Below are 24,027 nucleotides of genomic sequence, written 5' to 3' on the forward strand. Positions count from 1 at the left end.
TGATTAATTTTCTATCAATTGATCACTTAATTATTATGGCTTTGGAAAGGCAGTCATATGACTAGAACACCACATTCCGAGAATGAGGTGTTGTATTAAATCAAACACTGACATGCAGCTGGGGACATTTAACATCACATAGATACATAAATTCAGCATAACTTAGAGTACCTGTTGCAGATTAAAGGCAGGTGCACAAGCAGGACTCCCATTTTTCTACTAATCAATACAAACATACCCAAAGACATATATAAAGTTTAATGGTTGCTTTATTGAATACCCACAGCTGCATCACCAGTAGAACTACAGCAACAATGCATTTGGAAAGTGCAGAAAGATAAACAATTGGTGCACAGCTTAGACATACAGTAATATCACCCTGCACTGCACGACAACAACCCAACATAGAGCAGCACTTTATTTTGATAGTCCCCATCGTGTTTGGAAGTTTTCTCTTTTCTGTGTTAAACTTGCACAATAATAGCATATTTGACTACTTGAGCATTTGTGGATTGTCAACTGAAAAGCCATTTTCAAACAAAGTGCAAACATAAGTCTAGGAATCAATTTCTGAAAACAGGTAAACTAAACAAAGAAAATGACTGTAATCCACCACTATCATTTTGCACTTTAAATTCAAACTTCTCATACAGAACCTCAGGTTTTTCAGAGAAATGTCGAGTGACACCAAGAAAACCACTCAAGAGGTTGCGTGCATGCTCCGAACAATGGTTAAATTATTCCTACGGATACATTTGGGCTGTTCTGAGGAATGTCAGATCCTTATAAACTCAACCACACAGCAACTGAAGGCATTCAGAGAAACAGGCAAAACGTTTCTCCAAACAAGTTTTCTGACTATTCCTTCTCACTGTTCTTTATTCTCTTTATTGGCACAAAAGGTATTTAAGCGTCAGTCTTTTGAGTTTGCAGATGCACTAATGAATACATACAAAAAAAGTTGCAAAAAAGACACACATGCACACAAGCAGTGGTGAGATCCGACCTCATGTTTTACAGTTTTCACTGCTAAATGATGTCACATAAAAGGGCTGTATCAGTTTAGTGTCAGCAGAACAAAAAGGTTTTGATGGTGTGCGTCTGTGTTTGTGTGTACATGTGCTAAAGAATGCTTTGTTCTTGAGATGAGAGTACAGTATGTGGTAACAATATGTGCTTTATAGTGCATAGTGTCTGCAGATGTATGTGTTCACAGGTTGTTATGGGTGCCTGCTGATTGTGTTTGCCATGTGAATGCTCGAGGACATTTTGGTTTACAATTTGGTTGTTGTCCTACCGAAATATCTAACTGTGAGAAAGAGCCACCGCAGAGAAGCGGACCTCGCCTTGCTCTCTTTCCATGAATCCACGGCACACTTTGGCTGCATCCTGGGCACACATGAAAAGAAAAAAAGAAAAGTAGATAAGTTTACTGTATATACATTTCAATGCACTTTCATTCAAGTTTCATTAAATTATTGTTGCTCCACTGTACATAAACTGCAATAGTGCACTTTTCGTAGGTATCTCTACGTTTACTTGAGGATTTAAGTAGTTCTTTTTCCCTTAAATGACATCCAGTAAATCATCTCATTTAATGTTGCAATTTTATCACTAATGCATGTAGAGACCTCTAGTGGTAGCTTGATGTGACAATCTAAAAGGCTTTGAGTTGAGCACAGACATAACCCTCGATGACGTCTGTAGCACACAAGTAAATTAGGACTAAAATCACTTGCATCAGTCCTCTCAATTATTGGTTTCCTAGACAGCTTATTTATATTACTTATCTAATATTTAGCCCTGACTTACATGGCCTAACTGGCAGCAAACAACATTGCTTAAATTCCATCTATCCTTACATTAAGACTTTTGTAGACATTAATATTTAATTAGCATTTAACCATATTTCGAAGTATACCAGTCTTCTTCTAAGTCCCCACATTCTTATAAACCCTATTGGAGATTTGAGAGTGCATTAGCCAAGTTTATTGATTGAATCAAGATCCTCAGGAGCAGCCACTCCCTATTCCAGTTTAATACCATGACTCATCACAGACCATGTGCATAAAGGAACTTGGCTCAGTTATATTTCAACATATTCAGGATTGACACAAAATGTTGAAGAATAACCATAGTTTTACGAACCGTTACAAATGACTCATCTTTGGTGGCTCCGTGCTTCACTGGTCCATTCATTTTCCCATCTTAAAAACAAATAAGATCGTTAGGAATCCACTACGTGAAAACACATACAGAAATCGACACAATGAGTTGACATGCTTACCAAATTCATAAAGTTGTCCATTTACATTGACAAAGGCAATAAAGTGGAAGTTGACTTTGTCGGCTTCCGGCTGTGAAAGTTGAAATATGAGGAATTCAGAGTAAATATTGTGATACAAAAAGGCCTCAAAAGACAAGCACAGCAAAGCAACTTGTTGCCATCGACACTACATTTAGCTTAAATACAAAGTGTCTCATCTCTCTAATACCCTCTAACACTGATCTCTTTTGTTGCCAGGAACAGAAATTATTTCAATGATACTGATGTTTAAACGTCATTAACCAACTGAAAAGAGAAGGGGAGAGAGAGAGAGAGAGAGAGAGGGAATCAAGAGAGAAGGAGCGTGCATATGGACAGATAAAGAGGTGAAATTAATCAATCTAATTCAGTTTATCAGTTCAGTGTATGGAAATACACTGCAGACTGGAGTCTCTGCAACAGTGACAAGGAGGGTGACAGCTGTCTCATTTGAATGAGTCCACCACGGGTTGAACAAGTGTTGAGTAAACCTGCGTCATATGCACATCTGCTGCCTGAAAGGGGTGTAAGATATTGTTGATGCCATTAGTAGTTGATATTGTGGTTAGGTATCTTACCCTACACTGGCCCTGCATTGCAACCTCATTGTGAGCCTGACGGATTGCCTGGAGAAGAAATATTAAGAACGTGTCTGTTTAATAATGCAAAAACAGATCATTCTACTCTTTAAATTACGCATGCAGATATGTTTCTAATAGACAAACAAATCAGAAGTGTAATTTAGAAAAAAAGCACAGGTTTGAGGTTTTAAAGACTTAGTAACATATTAATAATAGTACATTCTGTAATAATATTCAAAAACTTAGTGACTTTACGAGTGACAAGGATTTAGCAGTGTCTGGCGCCCCCAAGTGGGTAAAACAAAACACGAAGGTTATGCAATACATACAGAAATTCTAAGAGAAGGCAAGTTTTAGTTGTAAAGCAGATGCCTCATTAACTGTCTCCGATCATTAGCTTATAGGCAGTATAATCTCCATAAAATACCATCAAAGATACTTTGGACTCTGCTGATCAGATTCCCAATGCATGTTACAGCTGAATCTCCATTCTGTTAAATCCAATTAACAGAAGAAGATATAGCAGCTTCAACAGTGTGTATGTTTATCTTACCTGGTTCTTCTCCAGATGTTTGGCACGGTCGTCAGCAGACATGTTTGCAGTCTCATCAAGAAACTTCTTCAGGACAGAGCCATTATCTGGAAAGACAAAAGCAGCATTAAGTTAATCGGAAATATCTCCCAAATCACAACCTGCCACACCAAATAATTGTATCACCAATCATCGCTGAGTAATTAATAAAATGTTATTACTTTTATTTCATTTAAATTTCGCTGCTCCAGGACAATTCAGCAAATACTTTAAGACATACCGCTTTTTCTTAAATCAACTTAACTAACCTCGAACTATTTGTCATGAACTAAAACTACATTAAAAAGGAATGTATGGGTTGTAATTTGAATTATGAAATCAAGATATCTCGGCTCTTTGAAAAGTAACTGCTGAGTCATTGATACTGACCAACAGCATTCTGCTCATTTTATGAGTAAATATTTTGTAATATCAATATTACTAACTGTATTGTTTTGTACTATGGTACCAGTGCTAATTTGATTTACACCTACCAAATGTGGGTTTGCTTTTGTTGTTGGCAACAGCATGCAGCAGGGCGATGGTGCCACAGGAATTATGTGCCGTCTGCTTCAGGAAATAAACCTCAGAGCCTCCTGCAACCTTGTCTGCCTGCTGCTGTCTGAAAGACTCATGCTACCGGACACACAGACAGATAGACACACACACACACACACACACACACACACAGAGAGCATGGCCATTGTCATCTGCCCATGAGAACACAGTGTGCAGCCAATTATGCCACATGAAATGTGCACATGGACTAACATAACAATTGGAAGCGGCAATCAACAGAGCAGAAAAAATCCATTACTGTCATTTATTTAAAGCAAAAACACAAAACATTCTCTAGTTACAGCTTCTCCAACATAAGGATGTTCTGCTTTTCTTAATTCTATATAATTGTAAATTTAATATCTTTGGGTTTTGAACGGCATTTGAAGACATCATCCAGGACTGTGATGGGCATTTTTCACAATTTTGTGATTGAGACATTTTGTTGACCAATTCATAATTTGATTAATTGAAAAAAAAATGGATAATGAAATTAACTGTTAGCCACAGCCCAAGTTTATTACGCTGTTCACCCTGGGGATGTGGTCTGGCTCCCAGGATCATAATACAAGCAAAGCCTATCTGAGAATGGAGTCTGCAGTAGGCTTGACAGGATACTTGGACTTCATATTGAGAAAACAAGGGTAAGCATCTGCTGATTCATTTCCTCTACCAACCCTTTGTCATGCTATTCTACCTATCACATTAGATTACAGCTCTTTCTCCCTCTCCATCCATACCCTCCCTGCACCTCAGTGTCACCCCACCCCAGGCAGCACGTATCAGTGGCTCACCCCACCCTCCCTCCTTCCCTTCCAGGAAGTAGTCTCCACCACCACCACCCCACTATTACCTGTTGTGTAAGTGGGAAGAGCAGCATCAAGGCACAGCATGTTTTCGGCACAGCGGAGAGTTGTTCACCCTCCAGCCCCACCACATCAACGAAGCGCCAGCTTTCACCCACGCCTAGCTTGCTCATCATCTGAAACACACAGCCAGGAAAATAAATAAAGCACGATGACTTAAATGGATGTAAATCAGTTGAAGTTTCACTGACATAAATACATGATCCCTTCTGAAGGTGTTCAAAGATGCTGCGTTGTGTTGGTCCAGTCCGACCACACCCTTTAGCCTAGACACTGGGGACGAAAGATGCTGCCGCTTATTAAAATGAGATCAACGCTCTCCTGTTTGTTGTCGCATCTCCATTTAATATCGCCTACCACTTTTGTTTTTACCTAGGCAGTTGACAATACCACTACAACCTACGTATTGATGCCGTGGTTGCGACATGGTGGCCTGGTGGCGTTTTAACGGTCGTTTCAGTTTAACGGTTTAACTGCCCTCATAACTGGCTAGCTGCTGTAAAACTTACCTGACTGTTGAATCAAACGGTTAACGTTACCAATATGTCGCCATTGTCCAGCGTCTAACGTTAGCTACTCACCATGTTGAGCATCTGAAACAACATAAACAGAAACCACAGGTGAGTTTGTTGTCGGTAAGAACGTTACGGTTTAAAAAAAAAAAAAAAAAGTAAAGAAAACACAGTTATTTCCCCCACCTCGGGGTTGATCTCCATCGGGGTCCACTCCATTTTTGCAGTGTTTCGGCGTGACTCTGCAAGTTTAACGACGTCTTGTCTCTGTGTACTCTCGGTTTCTGCCGCTGTCAGTTGAACTTACGAAGGGTACCCGTACTTTATGCTGCCGGTCATACCACTTACCGGCAGACAGGGGGGTGGGCTCAGATCAAATAACCCGTGGTGTACGTATTTAACGGGCCTCATTAGAAATATCACAGTAATTTAGAAGCTATATTTTACTTGCCACACGTTCAGCTATGTAGTGACATCCTAGACATGGATATGTGCTCCTAAAAAATAGATTTAAATGAAGTCTCACCGCTAAATGTGAGATCACTCCGGTCAAATCTTTCTAGAAAGAAAGGTGTGACGTAGTAATCACTCCTGTATCGTTCATGGTTTTGCTTAATGAATTTTATATTGGACTTTCGGACTCGCAGTTAAAGGATAATCAGTATACAATACCTGTCCATCTTATTGCCAACTGTTCTGTTTACTATCTGTTTATGCTATACAAATTGCAGTTGTTGCTGCTTCTGCTTGGAGTGAAAGGCAAGATACCAGATTTTGTTCAGGGAAAGATCTAATTTTGTGTATGTACATGTACAACAACACATGGAATGGACAAGCTTTCAAGCTGTTGTTGTTCTTTAGCCCCTAACCTAATGTGTGTGTAAAGTAATGCTTTTTCTTACAACTTGTTCTGTCACAGTGTTGCCAACTATCTTTAAAGCTGCATGTGACATCCTTGTAGATTTAAATCTTGGCATTTAACTTAAGACCATCCTGATCTATGGTGTGCTGGATGTAAAGTACACTGGACTTGAAACTGTTGCATGTGTTTCTCAATCCACCATGTAAGAACAAGGCAGCACTTGTTTGTTTACTGGAACTAACATCATCTGAAGTGCAACAGACTGCAGTTGCTAAATAGGATCATAGTACAAGGTGCCGCTGTTGTGCCAGTATAGAGCAATATACTGTCCCGTATACAGAGCATTAAGGCCAGTTTCAAATTTCATGTATATTCACTCACTTGGTAATCCTTAGATTTGCACACTATGCATGAATGTGAGTGACTCTTCACTGCCTACAGTTACAGAATGGTTTGTACACTTTGTGGTTTCTGCCAGTGGGAAATTTCTGTAGTGTGTCCTGTTTTCCCAGTTGTTGGTGATGTTGGTGTTTTAAAAAGTATAAGCAACACCTGTCTGCACAAGCACCTGCTTGTTCATGTTAGTTCACGTCCGTATCAGTGAGAATGAGAGGAGTGTGTAAATAAATGCTCTGTATGCTCCCATGTTTTTTTTGGCTGGAGCGCAGAAAGTGGAAAAGACTGGAAAGTCTATCCCTGACTTACTGAGAGAGTGATGAAGTTACATCATTGGTTGGTAAAGTGTTTCCACATTGGCCGTTGCTCCCTCAAAATGAATAGGTGCGAACAGTCCTCAATTATGTCCTCAGGGGGCGCTTATAAATTAATCTTGCGTGGAAAGTTTTATTCTTGCAACTGTATTTATAACATTTTTTTGACTCAAACGTAACTTAACCAAATCATGTGATGCTACTTCAGTACACTTTAAGAACAAATATTACTGGAGACTACCACATAAAACTGCAAATGAACATTTAATATCCAGAAATTCGCACAATTTAGCACAGCGACCATACACGGTCCAGCCATATACTAGGTTTCCACCTAGTCTTGTTATTTTGGGTTGTGGCAATGTGACTCACCACTCTTACTTCCTCTTGGTGGCACTGTAACCTTTCTGCACTTGCTTTCACCAGTATGATGATTGTAATGTGAACAGTTGTGACTTTAATAAATTATATATCCCACATTTATATTTTGTTTATGTTTCATTTAGTTATTCTTTGTTTTCTTACACTGAGCAGGGTGCTCAGTGTCCCATCAATGGATGGAATACGTCATTTTATTTTATTCAGGTTTTCAAAATGCGTTCTAGTGTTGCGCTGTAGCTACAACGTGCATGTTTTATTCATACAGGGTGGACTTTGGATATATGTTTTAATCAGAAGCGAAGATAGACGCTCCCAAGAGGTATCAATTATACATACCTGCAGGGTGAGGTTAGTGGCTGTGTGTGTGTGTGTGTTTGAGATATTGCCTGTTGGTACCTGGTTGATCGGTTCATAGGTCAGAGTTATATGGGTAGGTGGTGATTTATTGTGTTTACATGTCCATCTGTCTGTGTGGGTGTTTAAATAGAGCATTTGTTGGTGGTTAAAAAGGGAACACGCAATAGTCAGGTCGTGGTCTGTAGAAAATTCAGTAGAAGAAGACAAGAGAAGCAAGAACTCCCATTTTTATTTCATTTTTTGTTTTCTCTGATTACATTGCTGATGTGGATTAAGCAGTCAGAGAACCGAGGACACTGGGATGCTCATCAGCTCACAGAATATTCAGTCTCACCGTGGGGACAAAATTACTATCAGACTTGATTCTTTGACCAAGATCTTTGCTCTTAAATCTGTTTGACCGGGAAGAAACTTGAGTGCAGTCATGGCTCTTTCCTGCAACAGAAAGTTTCTGAACAGCTGGTGAAGCACATGTGTGATGATTGTGGTCCTCACAAGATAAGGAAAACCAAACATTCACTTGAGGACAACGGAACAAAATTCACTCTACTGGAGTTCACTTATCCTCTCCAAGACGTCAAAAAGGAACTAGAGGAATCAGAGTTTGACCTTTGACTCCTGATCCCTGTGCACACCAGTATGCCTGTCCCATCTCAATATGTGGAGGTGAATGGTGGACCTCCTTTACCAGCAGGCTGGGGATGGAGCGCGGCGCTGTACGTTTGTCTCTTTGTCTTACTCAGCACGCTGTTGGCTCTGTTTCTCTGGTTCTTACATCAACAATCACAACGCTACAGATACAGAAAGTGACGATGCACTCTACACCTGCTCTCTCAAAACAGCCAGTTTGTGTGTGTCTGTGCTTGTTTTGTGTAACATTTTAGATATATAATCTGTATTGTAGCACAACATTTGAAATATTTTATATGTGTGTAAATTATAACAAATAATGCAAAAGTTGAACAAGGTTTATCAGAGTAGGGTTGCTATCTGCATTTATAACTGGTCTGTTTATATGTGCACTAGAAATATAATCATAACCAGATTGCAGTTAAATCACAACTGCCATGTAAATGTCTGATTACAGTATTGTTATTTTATCTTATTTCATAGATTTATTATTAACAGAATCAGCTTTACTTGCCAAGTATGTGTACACATACAAGGAATTTGACTTTAAGTTGCAAGAACAATTTACAGGAACATGGAAAGAGACAAACAGCTGAAAACAAGGACAAGCTGAACAAAGATGGGTAAAAAATAAACACAGTATTATGTACATACAAGTTACAAGTGACAGTTACAACTGTAGGTTAATTTAATCCCAAAGCTACATTAAATGTATTGACTTAACTTTCAGGAGCTTTCAACTGCATCTCACAATCTTCACCACCAGATGGAGTTTGCTCAGTTGTCATGGAGTTTGCTCAAGTATGGGACTTTGATCATGTGATATGAAGACCATTAGATGCAATTGATAGCTCTCGGGGGAAAAGATAGTAATGAGAGACAATGGTGGACTTGGAACAGTGAGAGAACTGGGGCTGTAACTGGAAAGTTCCCTGGACCAGCAGCCACTCCCTCATTACCACCACTGAGATGCCCTTGAGCAGGGCACTTAACCCCCAACTGCTCCAGTGGTGCTGCTCAGTAACATGCAGCTCAGACTGTGGGTGTACTGAGTGCCTTCAGTAGTGAATGTGTGTAACTGAAAAGGAAAGCGTTGCTTTCAGGGAAACTTGCTTGAATAAATAAATGTTTTAAAAAAAATAGTGGACCTTGTGCAAAGATTCCCTTTTGTTAAACTATTGTATGGTTTTTCATTTATTGCTCTTTCAAATTAAAAGATTATCCTCCCTAAAAATTCAGTTTTGTTTTTTTCCCATCAGAATACACTCATAACTATATGTGTGTTTTTTAATAGTACCCTCATTCTGTCTCTCTCTCCTTATCTCTCTCTCTCTCTGTTACGTCTCTTTGTTAGAATTGATCCGTAGCTCTCAGTTCGGTTTGCTCGGTGATTTATTAACGTGGTATGAAGATTCCACACATGCCAAAGGAAACAGAATGAACTGCATTCATAGCAGAAACACTAATCAAATCCATACATTTCTCAGATAAGGTTGCTCATTCAGTACATTTTATCCCTGTGGTAATGAATCAGTTTCAGTGTCAGTCTCCATCTGATGTCACCTGGCGTGTCCTATTCTCCAGTTCTGGTCTGATTATATGGCCAGTTTCTGTCTATGGTCTATAAATTAGTATAGGCCTTATTATCGCTATTATCGCTCCATCTGATGTCAAAACCTGGCGTCTCCTAGTCTCCATTTCTGGTCTGATTATATGGCCACTTTCTGTCTATGGTCTACAAATTAGTATAGGCATTATTATCGCTATACATTATTGGTAAATAGCCATTATTTTGAATTTCAAGCTACATGCCAGATTCAGTTCAACCTTCAGATGTCTTAAGACACTGCTGACCCTCAGTCACAGAAATAAGCCTATGTTTTATAGATGATAGTCAAACTCTGAATGTCTGTAAATGTGGTGCACAGTGTCTGGTAACAGCGATTAGTCCCTGACCTAAACAAATGATACAGCTAAAATTAAAACAAGCACATAACTGAGCATAAATGACCAGTTGCTACATGAATGATCATGCTTTATTAAATTCTCAAAACAATCACAGACTGTGGCTGTATCACTTGGATCACGAGAGACCATGAGACAACAAAGGAGTAGCTTTACATCTGGAGTATTATATTTGCATATATTCTTTAACTTGTGAGCGTGAGCGCAGTGTAAACAGACTTTCCTGCTGTCTGTCAGTTCATTGTCATTGTGCTGTGTTGTGTACTGACCTTAAAGCTGCACCAATCAATATTTTAGTGGATCAAATGACTATGTGTAATGTGACTGGGGTCACTCTTAGTGACGAAACCACAGATGTGATCGCTGAACTTTGCAGTTCTCATTTGTTCTGTGTGGTGTTTTCGTATCTTTCACCTCGCTGTTTTGGTTTTATGGCCCTCAGCTTTGTCTGACTGCTCTCATTAACCTCTTTTCTAGCTGATAAACTCCCTGTATGCTACCTGCCCAGCACCAGACAGAATAAGCAACTATAGCTGGTGAACATAGTGGAGCATTTCGCAGCCTAAGAACCAGAAATTTACCTCAGGATGTGGTGGAGACCAAAACGAACAAAATATTAGACTTGACTAGGTGGCCAGAAACAATGCTAATGTTGCTCCATGTCTGCTTGATGTGTAAATAGGCAACTGTTTAACACATTAAACTAGATGCTAATGTACTGACATTGTGTTTTCAGCTTCTGTGAAGTGGGAAAAAAATATAGTATAGATTAAATTTTTTCCTTGACCCAAACAATGTTGGCAATAATAACACTAAAGGCAGGTTTCTAAACTCCTTCCTATGAAGGACAACAAAATGAACAATGTCTCCATGGAGACCTATCAGGTGACACTGTTCAAACATCCTGTAACTGAAATGATACTAACTGCCATTTTGAAATGTGCCACATGAAATAAATATGAAAATAAACGTATTCTCTTTTTATTGCAACTTCGCCGCAGCAGGTTCAGGACACTCGGAACTACATTTCCCATCGTGCTTCAGTGTTCGCCAGAGTCCGTGCGCACCCGGGTGTGGCCCACACACGCACGCCCACACACTCACGCGCGCAGCGGAGAGTATTTCCGAGTGGGTTTCGCTCGTCCGTCCTTCTTCTCTTCCTCTCCTCTCTCTGTACCGGATCTCTCTGCCTGCCAGCCGAGCTTCAACTTCGCGGTAAGTTTCTCACATCAGCGGAACACTTTCAGTTTAAAGTCCGGATACAAGTTCAGCAGCATCAGCCAGGTGAGCGGGGACAGCCAGGGGTCTACCTGAGGACAAAAGGGAGTCATGTCTGGTCCACGGAAGTTTGACAGCTACACCGCTGGAGAGTAGATAAAATCAGGCACCGGATAAGAAGTAGAAAGAACAAGATAATTGCAGATGTTTGAACTCCTCAGAGAGTTGATATAAAATAACGTTTTTGTCTCTCCAACAGACTTTCTTCTCACCGCTGAATAAACCTCCCAAGACTGTCAAAATGGTGAGTCATTTTCATTTCACAGATGTTTCAGCTGTCAACTTAAAGAACCACGGCGAGTTTTATATTATACGGATGACTAAGATAAAGGTTGTTCAAATAGTACTTGCAAAAATCCGTTATTTATGCAAATGTGTGACTCACAATAGTTTATACCCTCTGAACTCCAAGACAACGCCCACTATTTCACCCACATTATGTAACGATGGGGTTTAATCTAAATGTAGGTTGGAGTTTACAAGATGTGAGTATTTATTCACTTATGATAAAACTTTAGATAACTTTTCAGTTGATATTAAACATAAAAGCCTGTTATCGTCTGGACATGTAGCAGATGTGGCAGTAGGCCTACATCTGTTTAAGATAAAGAGAAGTAAGGGGGCAACCATTTATATAGGCCTACAGTTTAATAAGTAACTTGTTGCTATGATTAAGTGCATTTTAACATATACATTGTACAACAATGGACACTTTTACTAATGAAACTTTCCAGTTTATCAAGTTTTAACTCTCTCTGTGTGTGTGTGTGTGTGTGTTTGGCTGCAAAGTGGTTTCATTTGGGGAAGTTTAGAGTATGACTCATGTGGGCTCTGGTCCATTCGGGAGGGCCTCTCTGTCTCTCCACCTCTCTCGGTGTTTAATACACCCATTTCCACGTCTATCCTGGAGTGTAAAGCCGCCCTCCCTCTCTTAAAGGGGAAATCAGTTCTCTTTCTCTCTGTCAGGGTGGAGTTGTATGTTACCATTAAAAAACGATGTGATTATATTCATGATAATCAGTTTAGTCCAGGGCTCTAAATCAGACATATGCGTGGTGTGATCTGCTCACAGAAGTCAGTTTTAATGGGTCTTTCTTTGACAAAGGCCTAATTTGAGGATAAACATAAGACTGGTGATACTCTATATTTTTGTTATTGTTAGTAAACGCAGTAAAACTAACAATAAATTGATCCTACCAACCAGTATTAGCAAGTGTCTGTGTTGCCAAAGCCTGATAGAGCCTACTCCTCGGTGCCATAGACCTCAATTGTTAAAAAATATTAAAAACACATCAATGAGCCACACCTTTGCTCTGAATAAACTGTGGTTTATTTTGAGTCAATCCCACAAACTGTACACTGTCCCTGAGCCGTTAATACTCACCTGTACATTGTTTTTGTATTCATTTGTGGCTGAAAAAAAGTCCTCAACAAATACAGTATTTAAGTATCATTTGCTAAAGAACCACAGCGCCCAGCTGTTTTGCTACTATATATTTGTGACTCACGTTAAAAGATTTAAGTCTTCACTAGGAAAGAATTGGCTTTGGGCCACAATTTTAGAAATACTGAGGTCATAAGCAGCCTCCACACCACAAGAGATAAAAAGACCTGTCAAAGTTTCTAGTAATTTTTTCTAGTTGTTCTAGTGTTTTTCCTCATATAATTCTCATTTTGTAAAGTCCCTTTATTCAAGGTGATTCATAAGAAGAGTTTTATCTTCTGAGGGAGAAAAAAAAACGGTTAAATGTTTAAAGATGTTCTAAGACATAGAAATAATCTCCTTTGAATAAGGATTTGCCGCAATTACATCTACTCCTTCTCCCTCATTGGAAAATCCAGAATCAATTAATATGCTAATATTGTTCATTTCAAAAGTTTCACTTTTTAACTAGACACGAGAGGTCTCCTATTTCTCTGAGAAGTCCATTGTCAGAGTCTGTATTTCTTTATTTTTCTTGGCCTGCTGTGACAGCCTCTCGTTACGTATGGCGAGTCAACATATCTCCATCAGCAGCCTCAGGTCATGTCTGAACTCGCTCCATGTGACGCAATTTATCACTCGCTATAGGAGCTAAACCTGTGTCTCACATTCCAGTGGACATTCTCTGCATTGTGTTGTGTTGCTGTCCAAACATCTCCTCGTTCAGCTGTTTGTCCGAGCAGCCATCTGCACGCTGATTAGATTTAGCTTGTGGTGCTGAGTGTGTTTATGAAAAAGGAGAGCTCGTGGACATTTTGGCGTTCCTTCCTGCAGAGCGAGACAGAATCCTGGTTGTTAACTTGTTTTTGGATGTCACACTTTTTTCCTCCAGATTTTCTGGCTCAGAATTCCAGAGACATTCCCGTGGTTTTCCACTTTAAACATCTCTCCCCCCTGAAATAAGAAGCAACGACTTGGCTAATTCATTGTTAATGTGTCACAGTTTTAGGGAGTGTCTGGAATGAGTGCAGCATTGTTACAGAAAGACACTTTTACTAAAAATCAATCTTAAAGTTAATGTTTTTCCAGCCTGCTCTTCTGAAACACTTTTTCCACATTCAGGCAAATTATTAGCCTGATAATCAGACTGAATTGACATTTCGTTTCACTTCATCCCTCATATTTGAATCGCTGAACAAATCTGAGATGTAGGCGGCGGTTCAAAGGCTGAAAAATGATGTGGGAACACGCTGGTTATGAGACTGGAGTGTATGAACTAAGTGGTTTGATGTGAGAGCGTGTGTGCACATCTGCATGTGTTTCATGGAGCTGTAAGTCATTAAGTTCATTAAGTGCATTTGAAATGACAGCCTCTGATGAGCGTATGTACATAACAAATCTGACAGTGTTTTATATGTATGTAAGCATAGAGATTATATAGAGAAACATAGAGATTGATTAAGTATATTCTGTTATGTTATTAAGTGTGGAAGTCTTTGATGACATTATGCATGTAAGGAATCTGAGATAAGTATGATCTGCAATGTTATGGCATTTGCTTAATATCTGATAAGAAGCTATAAATACATGTGACAAATTTAGCATGCATAAATAATGTTGAGGTACATACATGAAGAGACTTGGTCTCATTTTACATCCTGTTTGATGCCACTGACTACAGGAGCATTAATACATTTATTATTTATGTATGTTTTTATTTATCAAACAACAACAAGAAGACATTCAAAACAAAAGGACATTTAGCCATAAAACATATAGTCTTTCCAATTAAGTAATAATAATAGTAATAAGTGTTAGTTGGAGGGTTTAAGCTTGCTGCGGTTTACAGACAAGAGTCAAGGGAAACACTCTGTCCACTAATAGTGGTTAAAGTTGATGCAATCCGTGTCCAAAATTGTAACACAGGGGAACAACACTTGCATGGTGTTATGCTGGAAGTTGTCAGTGTTTGCAAGTCCCATGAGAAATAATCTACATTAGGTATTATGGGTTCTGTGCAATATTTTGTGCTGTATTATCCGTATGTTGCTGTTGGAAGAACATTTGAGTATATTTAGATATACAGTAAAGAGGTCCAGAATTCAGGAGACGTGTCTATGGGGATATCAGCTGCCCAACAAAAAAAGAAAAATCTACACCAGAATAATCCTCCTCTGTCCACTTCTTCCATGTTGCAGGCCAGCAGAGGAACTGTGAAAGCCAGTGGAAACTTCAATGCCAGTGCGGATGCTGAGGTCCTGTACAAGGCCATGAAAGGGCTGGGTAAGATGCTTGTGTGTATGCACATCTGCTGTCTGCACAGTGTCATCTGATACGTTGAAGGCGTGTCAGTCAGTAGTACAACTCCAACAGACCAATGAGAGAGCGCTTTCCTCCCGGAACAATAACTGTAGCAATCCCTGCTGTCTGTGCGGACCTCCACCCAGACAGCAGTGAGTCATGAACACAAGAGCAGAGTAGAAGCTTGAGTCACTGTGAGCAAACTCATCCTCTGACCTCGACTGAAGGCTGTAATTATGTGGGTGGAATAATTGTAATCAGAAGTCCTCCTAGACAGAGCATGCTCCTTGTTACGGAATATGTGTAGCTTGTCAGAATAGTTATAAACAAACGTTTGCAGCTCGGGTGAGTAACCATGGTGCTTGTTGTCATAGGGACCGACGAAGATGCCATCTTGCAGCTGTTGACGACTCGCAGCAACTTCCAGAGGCAGGAGATCAAGGCCGCCTACAAAACTTTGTTTGGAAAGGTTGGACTTCCTTAACAGCTGTTAAACCACACATATTAGAACTTAAAAAGCCTCAGTATACTTCAAATGTGCATTTAAAGGCATACCTGATCTGAATTGGCCATCATACCCTCCTTCTGGATGCATCTCACTGCTTTTTCCAGGAATTATGTGTCTTGGGTGCATTTGTAGTCTTGACATGATTAATTATGCAAACAGGAATAAGGGCGCACACTTTCGGAGTTGTGTGGGCTTTAAATTTTCGTCTGTGATAGCTGGTTATTCAGATCGTGATTGCTGTAGGGCGTTGATAAGAATAGGTGGGTACATTTAATCTAGTCAACAGAGGAAATAATACAGAACAAAACTAAAACTACACATACTTCATCAAAAATAAAGGATATAAAGAAGGATATAAACATATTACTGTAACTGTAACATTTATATTTCTATATTGATAGGAATTATTGAAATATAATTATCTTAAACAGGTACAAACCATTTCACTACTGATAAATAGCACCAAATAAACGATTAAATCAGCATGCAAATACTCCACAATAGGTCCACAATCCTACTTTCCTAAATTGGTTAGCATCTGCATTTTTCTGCTCCTTATCAAACACATAATTAGCTAAAACCTCCTTTCAGTAATGAAAACAACTCTTAACCAGACTTACCTTTACCTCTTGCCAAGAGTTCGATAAGAAGATTGATACCACTTTTGTGTATGCATGGTAAATATGAAGCCACAGCCAGCTGGCGAGCTTAGCTTAGCATAAAAACTGGAGAAAGGGGGATTTTCGTACCTTTGGGCAGAGTCAGGATAGCTGTTTCCAGTCTTGGCTGAGGTAACTGGCTGCTTGCTCCAGCTTGATATTTACAGTACAGACACGAGGGTGGTATTGATCTTCACATGTATCTCTTGGCAAGAAAGCAAATAAGCATATTTTATTCAAGGGTTGAACTATTCCTTTAACACAAGCTACGCAGAAAACGTTATGCTTCCCCGCACAGGGAACAATTAGATCCCAACATAATAAGCTGTTGCTTGTTCAGCCATTTGAGCTGAACAGGGGAGCCATTAATACTATTCAGGATATTTGGACAGTCTCTAACAATGATGAAGAGAGCTTAAGAGAAGAGTTAAAATCCTGCCCACTTTCACACGTTTGCACACCTGGTCAATTGCTGCATAAAATGGCCGTGCTGGTCAGATTGTCAGAGCCCACAAACTCTCTGTCGGTCACGTCGATTTTAGAAGCTGTTAAGACGATCATGCAAAGTCTTTGTTTGAAGCATACTGAGGCCTTTAAACACGATGACTGGTCACAGCATCAAAGCTCCAACTTGACTCCGTCAAACCATTACAGCCAGTACAGTACAAATCATCACCAGGAAATCCATATATGTGACAGGATCTGATAAGTGACCTGAAGGGAGAGCTGGGTGGCAAATTTGAGGCCCTGATCGTGGCTCTGATGACCCCACCCATCGCTTACGATGTGACATCCCTCCGCAACGCCATCAAGGTAAGTGCTGCAGTTGACAGATATAAGACTGATGAAGACTCTTACCTGCTGAAGATGGAGAGTTTATACACACAAACAGAACTTAGACCGGTCAGAGCAGCTGGAAACTCAAATGTCATTTCATCTCTTTGACCTGTAGGGGGCAGGAACTGACGAGAAGGTCCTGGTGGAGATCCTGGCCTCCAGAACACCTCAGCAGGTGAAGGACATCGTAGCTGCTTATAGACAAGGTAACACACACATGCACATAAACGCACACACGCTAATACTGCAAGATAAACTCACCCGTCTTAAAAAAGTAGATCAGCAACATGTTTAAATTGTACAAAGTCTATGTTAACATGAAGTTTAACTCGTCTAAAATGCCCATTTAAGCACACAGGACACTGTAGTCCACATTCTTCGTTTTTATTCCTTCGCTGGAAATGTCCTCCTTTTAAAAACAGAAAATGAAACATGGTTATAAAACATGATAAGCATGTTAAGCACAATAAACACGGTCGAAGACTATTATAATGCTATTGGCACAGACAATCTGATCTACATATTAAACAATCAGAGACAGGAGCTGACAGAAGACAATTTTAAAAGTGTGAATTATTGATGTTTTCCGTGGCAACTGTCAATAAAAAGGCACAAAAACGAGCTGGGATAAAATCACATGTAAATAAACTGTATTATAGTTTGGAGTGATTTGAGAGATTTGTAAACTTTTATAGGCACGCGTGTCATTTTTCATGTATTTTGGGTTTCTGATGAATGTAATTTCTTTAGATTATATTATCATATCAATATCATATTATAGTGTGACAAAAAGCTGGGAAACGTTTTTTCAAGATCAGAGCTGAAATAAAACATTAACGTGTTTCCTGTGTTCCTCAGAGTATGATGACGACCTGGAGGAGGACGTGTCTGGTGACACTTCAGGTCACTTCAAGAGACTCCTGGTTATTCTGCTGCAGGTAAACCTCTCCTCTCCTCTATCCTTGTCTCCTCTCCTCTATCCTTGTCTCCTCTCCTCTCTCTTTGTCTCCTCTCCTCTCCTCTCCTCTACCCTTGTTTCCTCTCCTCTACCCTTGTCTCCTCTCCTCTCTCTTTGTCTCCTCTCCTCTACCCTTGACACCTCTCCTTTCCTCAACCCTTGACACCTCTCCTCTACCCTTGTTTCCTCTCCTCTCCCCTTGTTTCCTCTCCTCTCCTCTCCCCTTGTTTTCTCTCCTCTCCTCTCCTCTCCCCTTGTTTCCTCTCCTCTACCCTTGTTTCCTCTCCTCCCTCTTTGTCTCCTCTCCTCCCTCTTTGTCTCCTCTCCTCTACCCTTGTCTCCTCTCCTCTCTCTTTGTCTCCTCTCCTCTACCCTTGACACCTCTCCTTTCCTCAACCCTTGACACCTCTCCTCTACCCTTGTTTCCTCTCCTCTCCCCTTGTTTCCTCTCCTCTCCTCTCCTCTCCTCTCCCCTTGTTTTCTCTCCTCTCCTCTCCTCTCCCCTTGTTCCCTCCCCTCTCCTTTCCTTTCCTGTCCTCTCCTCTCTAACAGGAATATTTGTGTCTCTCCTCAGGCGAACAGGCAGAAGGGGATCCAGGAGGGGAACATCGAGAGTGATGCTCAGGTGAGTCAGCTGTTTGTTGCTGGTCAGTAAATATTTCTGCTTTTCTCCATCAATGGTGTCTTTGTCTTTTTGTCGGAGGGTGTGACTGTCACATGTGTTTGTGGACTTCAGAGCCAATTTGTGTTTGTGTTTGTTTGTGTTTTGGAGTTGACAGTTTGTGCAGCTAATCTGTAATGATGTTGTGACGCCCACTAGTGGAGGGAGAGGGTAACAATTATCTTAAAGTTTCCTGGTTAAATTTAAAAGAAACTAAAAAGGCAGAAACACACTGTGAAGAGGTATGTTATGGGTAAACTGTTTTCCTCTAGTTCTTGCTGCCACTTTGCTCTAAGCTCTCAGAGCTCTCAGGATGGGTGATATGAGGCAATATTTGTCTGCCGTCCTACCCTGCTGGCTATCCCTTTGATATCTTTCAATGATTTTACACCAGTGATTCCCAATCTGGGTGTCACAGCATTTATCTGAGGAGTCGCAGGATTTTGTTTGCTTCTAATCTTTTCTTCTCAAAAGTATTCAAATTAAACAAGTGAAACAAATCTGTGTTAGGTTGAACTGGTCACGACCTGTAGACATATGCAATCAGGGATGAAGGGTCGCAAGTAGACCACAAGGTAAAAAAGTTGGACACTGTATTAAACTGTTGTTGGCAAAGCTGCAAATCGTTGGCAGAATTGGATTTAGTTAGGTTTTTGCATCAATATCAAGAACTTGATTTCTCAGGTATTTCAGTATGCTGCTTTAACCAAAAATAGACATCACTGTCTGGTGTCAGCCCCACGCCGCCAGTTTGTCCATTAAAAATCTATAAATTAAACCTTAAAGTCAAACTTTAGCGTGCAAGTCCAGGCTGACATACGTGGTTGATGCCACTATATTAAATCAAACGTTCAACAGGTTGTGAAGTGGTCTCAGTAACAGTGATGGTAAACTGGTAAGTGGTCTTCACTTTTATAACGCTTTTCAACCTTAACGGTTCCCAAAGTGCTTTACAGATCAGGTCTCATTCACCCATTCACACACCGATGGCAACCGAGCTGCCATGCAAGGTGCTGGCCTCAGGAGCAGCTTAGGGTGCAGTGTCTTGCTCAAGGACACTTGAGGACCTGTGGATGGGGGAGCCGGGGATTGAACCCCCAACCCACTCTACCCTTCTCTACCTCTTGTGCGACAGCGCTAACCACTGCCAGCATATCTTTTACTTAAGTAAAAGTAGCAATACTCTGTTACATGTAAAAGCCCTGCACTCAAAATTGATTTTAGTACAAAAAGTACAAAAGTAATATCAGTAAAATGTATTTAAAGTATCAAAAGTAAAAGTATTCGTCGGGCAGATTGGCCACTTTCAAAGTGTTGTGTTATTATATATATTATGCAGTGTATTGGAATATTATTACTGATTCATTAGCATGAGGTGAAGCTAGTTATTTATATAAAGTATTTTATATATGTTTGGGTACTTTAATATATAACGATTTATCATATTTTATGAATTGATCATATGTTTTAATCTCAATCTGCAAAGTAACTAGTAACTATAGCTGCGAGATAAATGTAGTAAAGTAAAAATAACAATATTCCCCACTGAAATGTTGTGGAGTAGAAGTATAAGTAGCATAAAATAGAAATACTCAAGTACTTCAAAACTGTACTTAAATGTTCTCAGTTACTTTCCACCACTGACTAGTAAATTGACTTTAGCATGTAAAAGGTGGAGTGTACCTTTAAGAGTCCAGCTTGTTGTTACTGTTCCGATGCTTTTGAAGAACAAACACTGTGTGATGTAAAACCATTTGTTTCTGTGGTCGTAGGTCCTCTTCAAGGCAGGAGAGCAGAAGTTCGGCACTGATGAACAATCATTTGTCACCATCCTGGGAAACCGGAGCGCAGAACATCTTAGGAAAGGTTTGTCTGCAAGAATTAAAGAGCTGCTATGATTATTTTACAGTTTCACATGATATCCAGACTCATTCTGAACCTGCCTGTTTCAGTATTTGACACTTACATGAAGATGTCTGGATACGAGATGGAGGAGAGCATTAAGAGGGAAACATCGGGAGCCCTGAGAGATCTGCTGCTCGCCGTGGGTACGAAACTACACAACTCCACACTGCAGACTGCTTCTGTTGTCAGCTTCTCGAGAGGTGGTGATTTTGAAAGACTAATAATGACACATTTTCTTCACCGTTGCCTGTGTTTTCTGTTTTTCTTTTAAAGTGAAGTGTGCAAGGAGCGTTCCAGCCTATTTTGCTGAGACCCTGTACTATGCGATGAAGGTATGACAACAAGATGTCTGAAATGGCCAACCAAATATTGTCAATGCTGTGTTTAACCACTATATAATCACATTATAATGCCAGCTAAATGCAATCCATAGCAGCTAAATAAAACGTAACCTACGTCACCATTGGGGCTTTCAATTGGCACATATATCCCGATTGTTGGCCATGATGTATTTTCGTGCATATCTGGATCTAGATTAACCGTTTCTAAAAAGCAGAAGCTCATTGTTTATACGTTTATGTGGCATACAGTCATCGTGAGTGTGTGTTGTGTTGCAGGGTGCAGGAACTGATGACAACACCCTGATCCGAGTGATGGCGAGTCGCAGTGAGGTGGACCTGTTGGACATCAGAGCTGAGTTCAGGCGGTTGTTTGCCTGCTCTCTGTTTTCCATGATCAAGGTACACACACACACGAGCACATAAATAAACAAATACACTGTACTACACACACATACACACACCTAAGTTGCCATTACACCTGTAATGCTTTTTCCCTCCTTTCTTAAATTCTGCGTGTGTTTTGTGTTACAGGGAGATACCGGCGGTGACTACAGAAAGGCCTTACTGCTGCTCTGTGGTGGAGATGACGCGTAACCATGGCAACAAAGCAATACAACAAGAACCACACCTGAAGTGCCTCCTCTCTAAGTTGGGCCTTTGTGCCGTCGACTCACTGAAACAAGAAGCGAACGCAAAGTCAACATTCATCAAACTTGCTTGTGTGTGTGAGAGAGAGAAAGAGGGAGACGGCCCATCAGGTCTTTTTAAACTATGATACCAAATAATGTCTTTGAAAGGTAGCTAACATTTTGTTCATGTCCACATTATAATGCCGCTTTTGGTCGACTAACATCTTCAATATGACTAATATTATATCAATTATTTGTAATGCTAAAGTATCAGACCACAGTTGTTTTGTTTGCACTTTGTATGGCAGAAACAATATATGCAATAATAAACATTTCCTCTGATGAAGTAAAAAATGGCACTTTTTTTCTTGTCTCTACCATGTCCCAGTACACACATCCTGTCCTGCAGTACACGTGTACAAGTACCTGTCTAGTGTCTGTTCAACATGCACTGGCCTCTCAGAGCCACTAGAGGGAGATAGAGCAGCTTTAATAGAGATACTCAACATCATGTCCTCATTGCTAGTAGACAGAGGTGGAAAGTACTTGAGTGAAAGTACATTTACTCAGTACTATACTTCAGTACAACTACAAAACTTGCAGCTTTATGTTTTATAATATGTTGTACTTTTTTTTCCACTACATTTATTTACCAGCTTCAGTAGCTGCTTACTTTGCAAATTAAGACTTTACATACAAAACATATCAGTTTATAAAATGTGAAGCATTATTACAGATCAGACTTCCCAGTAATAATAAGTACATAAATATAAACATAACACATAAATATTATCTACACCAGGTACAATGTTAAAATGCAGCTTACAGTATTCAGCATTCTCCATACTGAATACTTTTACTTTTACTGACAACACTTTAACTTGTAATGGAGTATTTTTACATTGTGCTATTGCTAGTTGTACTCCAAAAGGATCTGACCCCTGCTAATGACTTTGCATGCTACAGATCTTGTAATATCTGATGCTCTGTGATTTGGGTCCTTGAAACAACACTGTTACACTGATGCCTGATGTTTTATGTGTCAGCAGTGGTGGAAGAAGTATTCAGATATTTTACTTAAGTAAAAGTAGAAATGCCACAGTGTAGAAATACTTTATTACAAATAAAATTTTGCCTGCATTCAAGTTTTTACTTAAGTAAAAGTACAAAAGTATTAGTGTCAAAATATATTTAAAGTACCAAAAGTAAAAATACTCACACATTTCAGAATAATGTTTATTATATGAATATTATTGGATAGTAAGTAATCTAAAAAAGTGTAGTGGAGTAAAAAGTACAAAATTTGCCTGAAGTAGCAGAAAATGGAAATACTCAAGTAAAGTACAAGTACCTCAAAATTTACTAAGCACATTTACTTGAGTAAATGTATTTAGTTACTTTCCACCACTGTGCGTCAGGTATGTGAAAGTATGATGTGTGTGAGCTGACAAAAACTTTAAATCTTTAAAGGGTCAGTTCACCCAAATTACATAAAAAACGTACAATTGCTCAGGTTTATTTCTGCCTCCACTCCAATACAACAAAGGTTAACAGAATTGTGTTTGTGGTGCTCACAGCCCTGAAACACTACATTTAAATGTATTTTGTAATCGGAGTGAAATGATCCTGCAAATAATGATACCTTCACTGTTGAAAACATCACATATATGAAACTTTCCCTGCTGCAGATTATCCACTACTTTCAACCACCAGGCAATTCAAAGTGCTTTACTTGCTGTGAGACAGAAAGGCGTTAAGGGAAGAAAAATGAACACAAGTCAATATAAAAAGACGTATGACATATAATTAGAACAAAAAGTACAGTGCAGTCTAAAATATGAATGAACTGTCCCAAGTTAAACTTAATAAAATGGCAGACAGCAACATTTTAATCCCTGATTTAAAAGAGCTGAGAGTTTGAGCAGATCTTAAGTTTTCTGGGAGCTTGTTTCCAGAAATGTGAAGCATAAAAACTGAACGCTGCTTCTCTGTTTCTAGTTTTGACCCAGAAATGTTGTCACTGTCGTTCTTCTTGCATTCTTTGTCACAAAAGAAGCTTGACAGCATTTGGATTTTAGTGCAACTTCTCGGGTTGACCTTCACCTACTTTAAAGTGCCAGCTGCTGAATGAGGTAAATGTTACCAGTAAAATGATTTCAAAGTTAAATGTTTTGTTCTATGTGTATCAGTGTGTGTGTGTGTGTGTGTGTGTGTGTGTGTGTGTGTGTG

General features: G+C 39.7%; 2 protein-coding genes across 4 annotated transcripts; one reads left to right on the forward strand and one right to left on the reverse strand.

The window, feature by feature from the left end:
* Positions 1-251: 251 nt before the first annotated feature.
* uchl1 (ubiquitin carboxyl-terminal esterase L1 (ubiquitin thiolesterase)) lies at positions 252-5,678 on the reverse strand. Of its 2 annotated transcripts, XM_070917331.1 has the most exons (9): positions 5,580-5,678; positions 5,463-5,474; positions 4,869-4,997; positions 3,952-4,093; positions 3,440-3,525; positions 2,884-2,931; positions 2,288-2,357; positions 2,149-2,207; positions 252-1,389 (listed from the first exon to the last, which is right to left on the reverse strand). In XM_070917331.1, the coding sequence occupies exons 1-9, from the start codon at positions 5,610-5,612 to the stop codon at positions 1,306-1,308; spliced, it is 663 nt and encodes a 220-aa protein (XP_070773432.1). In that variant the 5' UTR covers positions 5,613-5,678; the 3' UTR covers positions 252-1,305. The 2 variants fall into 2 exon arrangements, with proteins under 2 accessions (XP_070773432.1, XP_070773441.1); XM_070917340.1 differs by lacking the exons at positions 5,463-5,474; positions 5,580-5,678 and adding an exon at positions 5,391-5,454.
* Positions 5,679-11,415: 5,737 nt separating this feature from the next.
* Positions 11,416-22,146, forward strand: anxa5b (annexin A5b). 2 transcript variants are annotated; one of them, XM_070926908.1, is made up of 13 exons: positions 11,416-11,513; positions 11,776-11,820; positions 15,198-15,282; positions 15,675-15,769; positions 17,167-17,280; positions 17,420-17,510; positions 18,163-18,242; positions 18,837-18,887; positions 20,696-20,789; positions 20,876-20,971; positions 21,102-21,160; positions 21,446-21,568; positions 21,701-22,146. In XM_070926908.1, the coding sequence occupies exons 2-13, from the start codon at positions 11,818-11,820 to the stop codon at positions 21,761-21,763; spliced, it is 954 nt and encodes a 317-aa protein (XP_070783009.1). In that variant the 5' UTR covers positions 11,416-11,513; positions 11,776-11,817; the 3' UTR covers positions 21,764-22,146. The 2 variants fall into 2 exon arrangements, with proteins under 2 accessions (XP_070783009.1, XP_070783017.1); XM_070926916.1 differs by lacking the exons at positions 11,416-11,513; positions 11,776-11,820 and having other exon boundaries at positions 15,189-15,282.
* The last annotated feature ends 1,881 nt before the right edge of the window (positions 22,147-24,027 follow it).

This window comes from Enoplosus armatus, chromosome 2 (genome assembly GCF_043641665.1).
Source record: "Enoplosus armatus isolate fEnoArm2 chromosome 2, fEnoArm2.hap1, whole genome shotgun sequence".
Taxonomy (NCBI): domain Eukaryota; kingdom Metazoa; phylum Chordata; class Actinopteri; order Centrarchiformes; family Enoplosidae; genus Enoplosus; species Enoplosus armatus.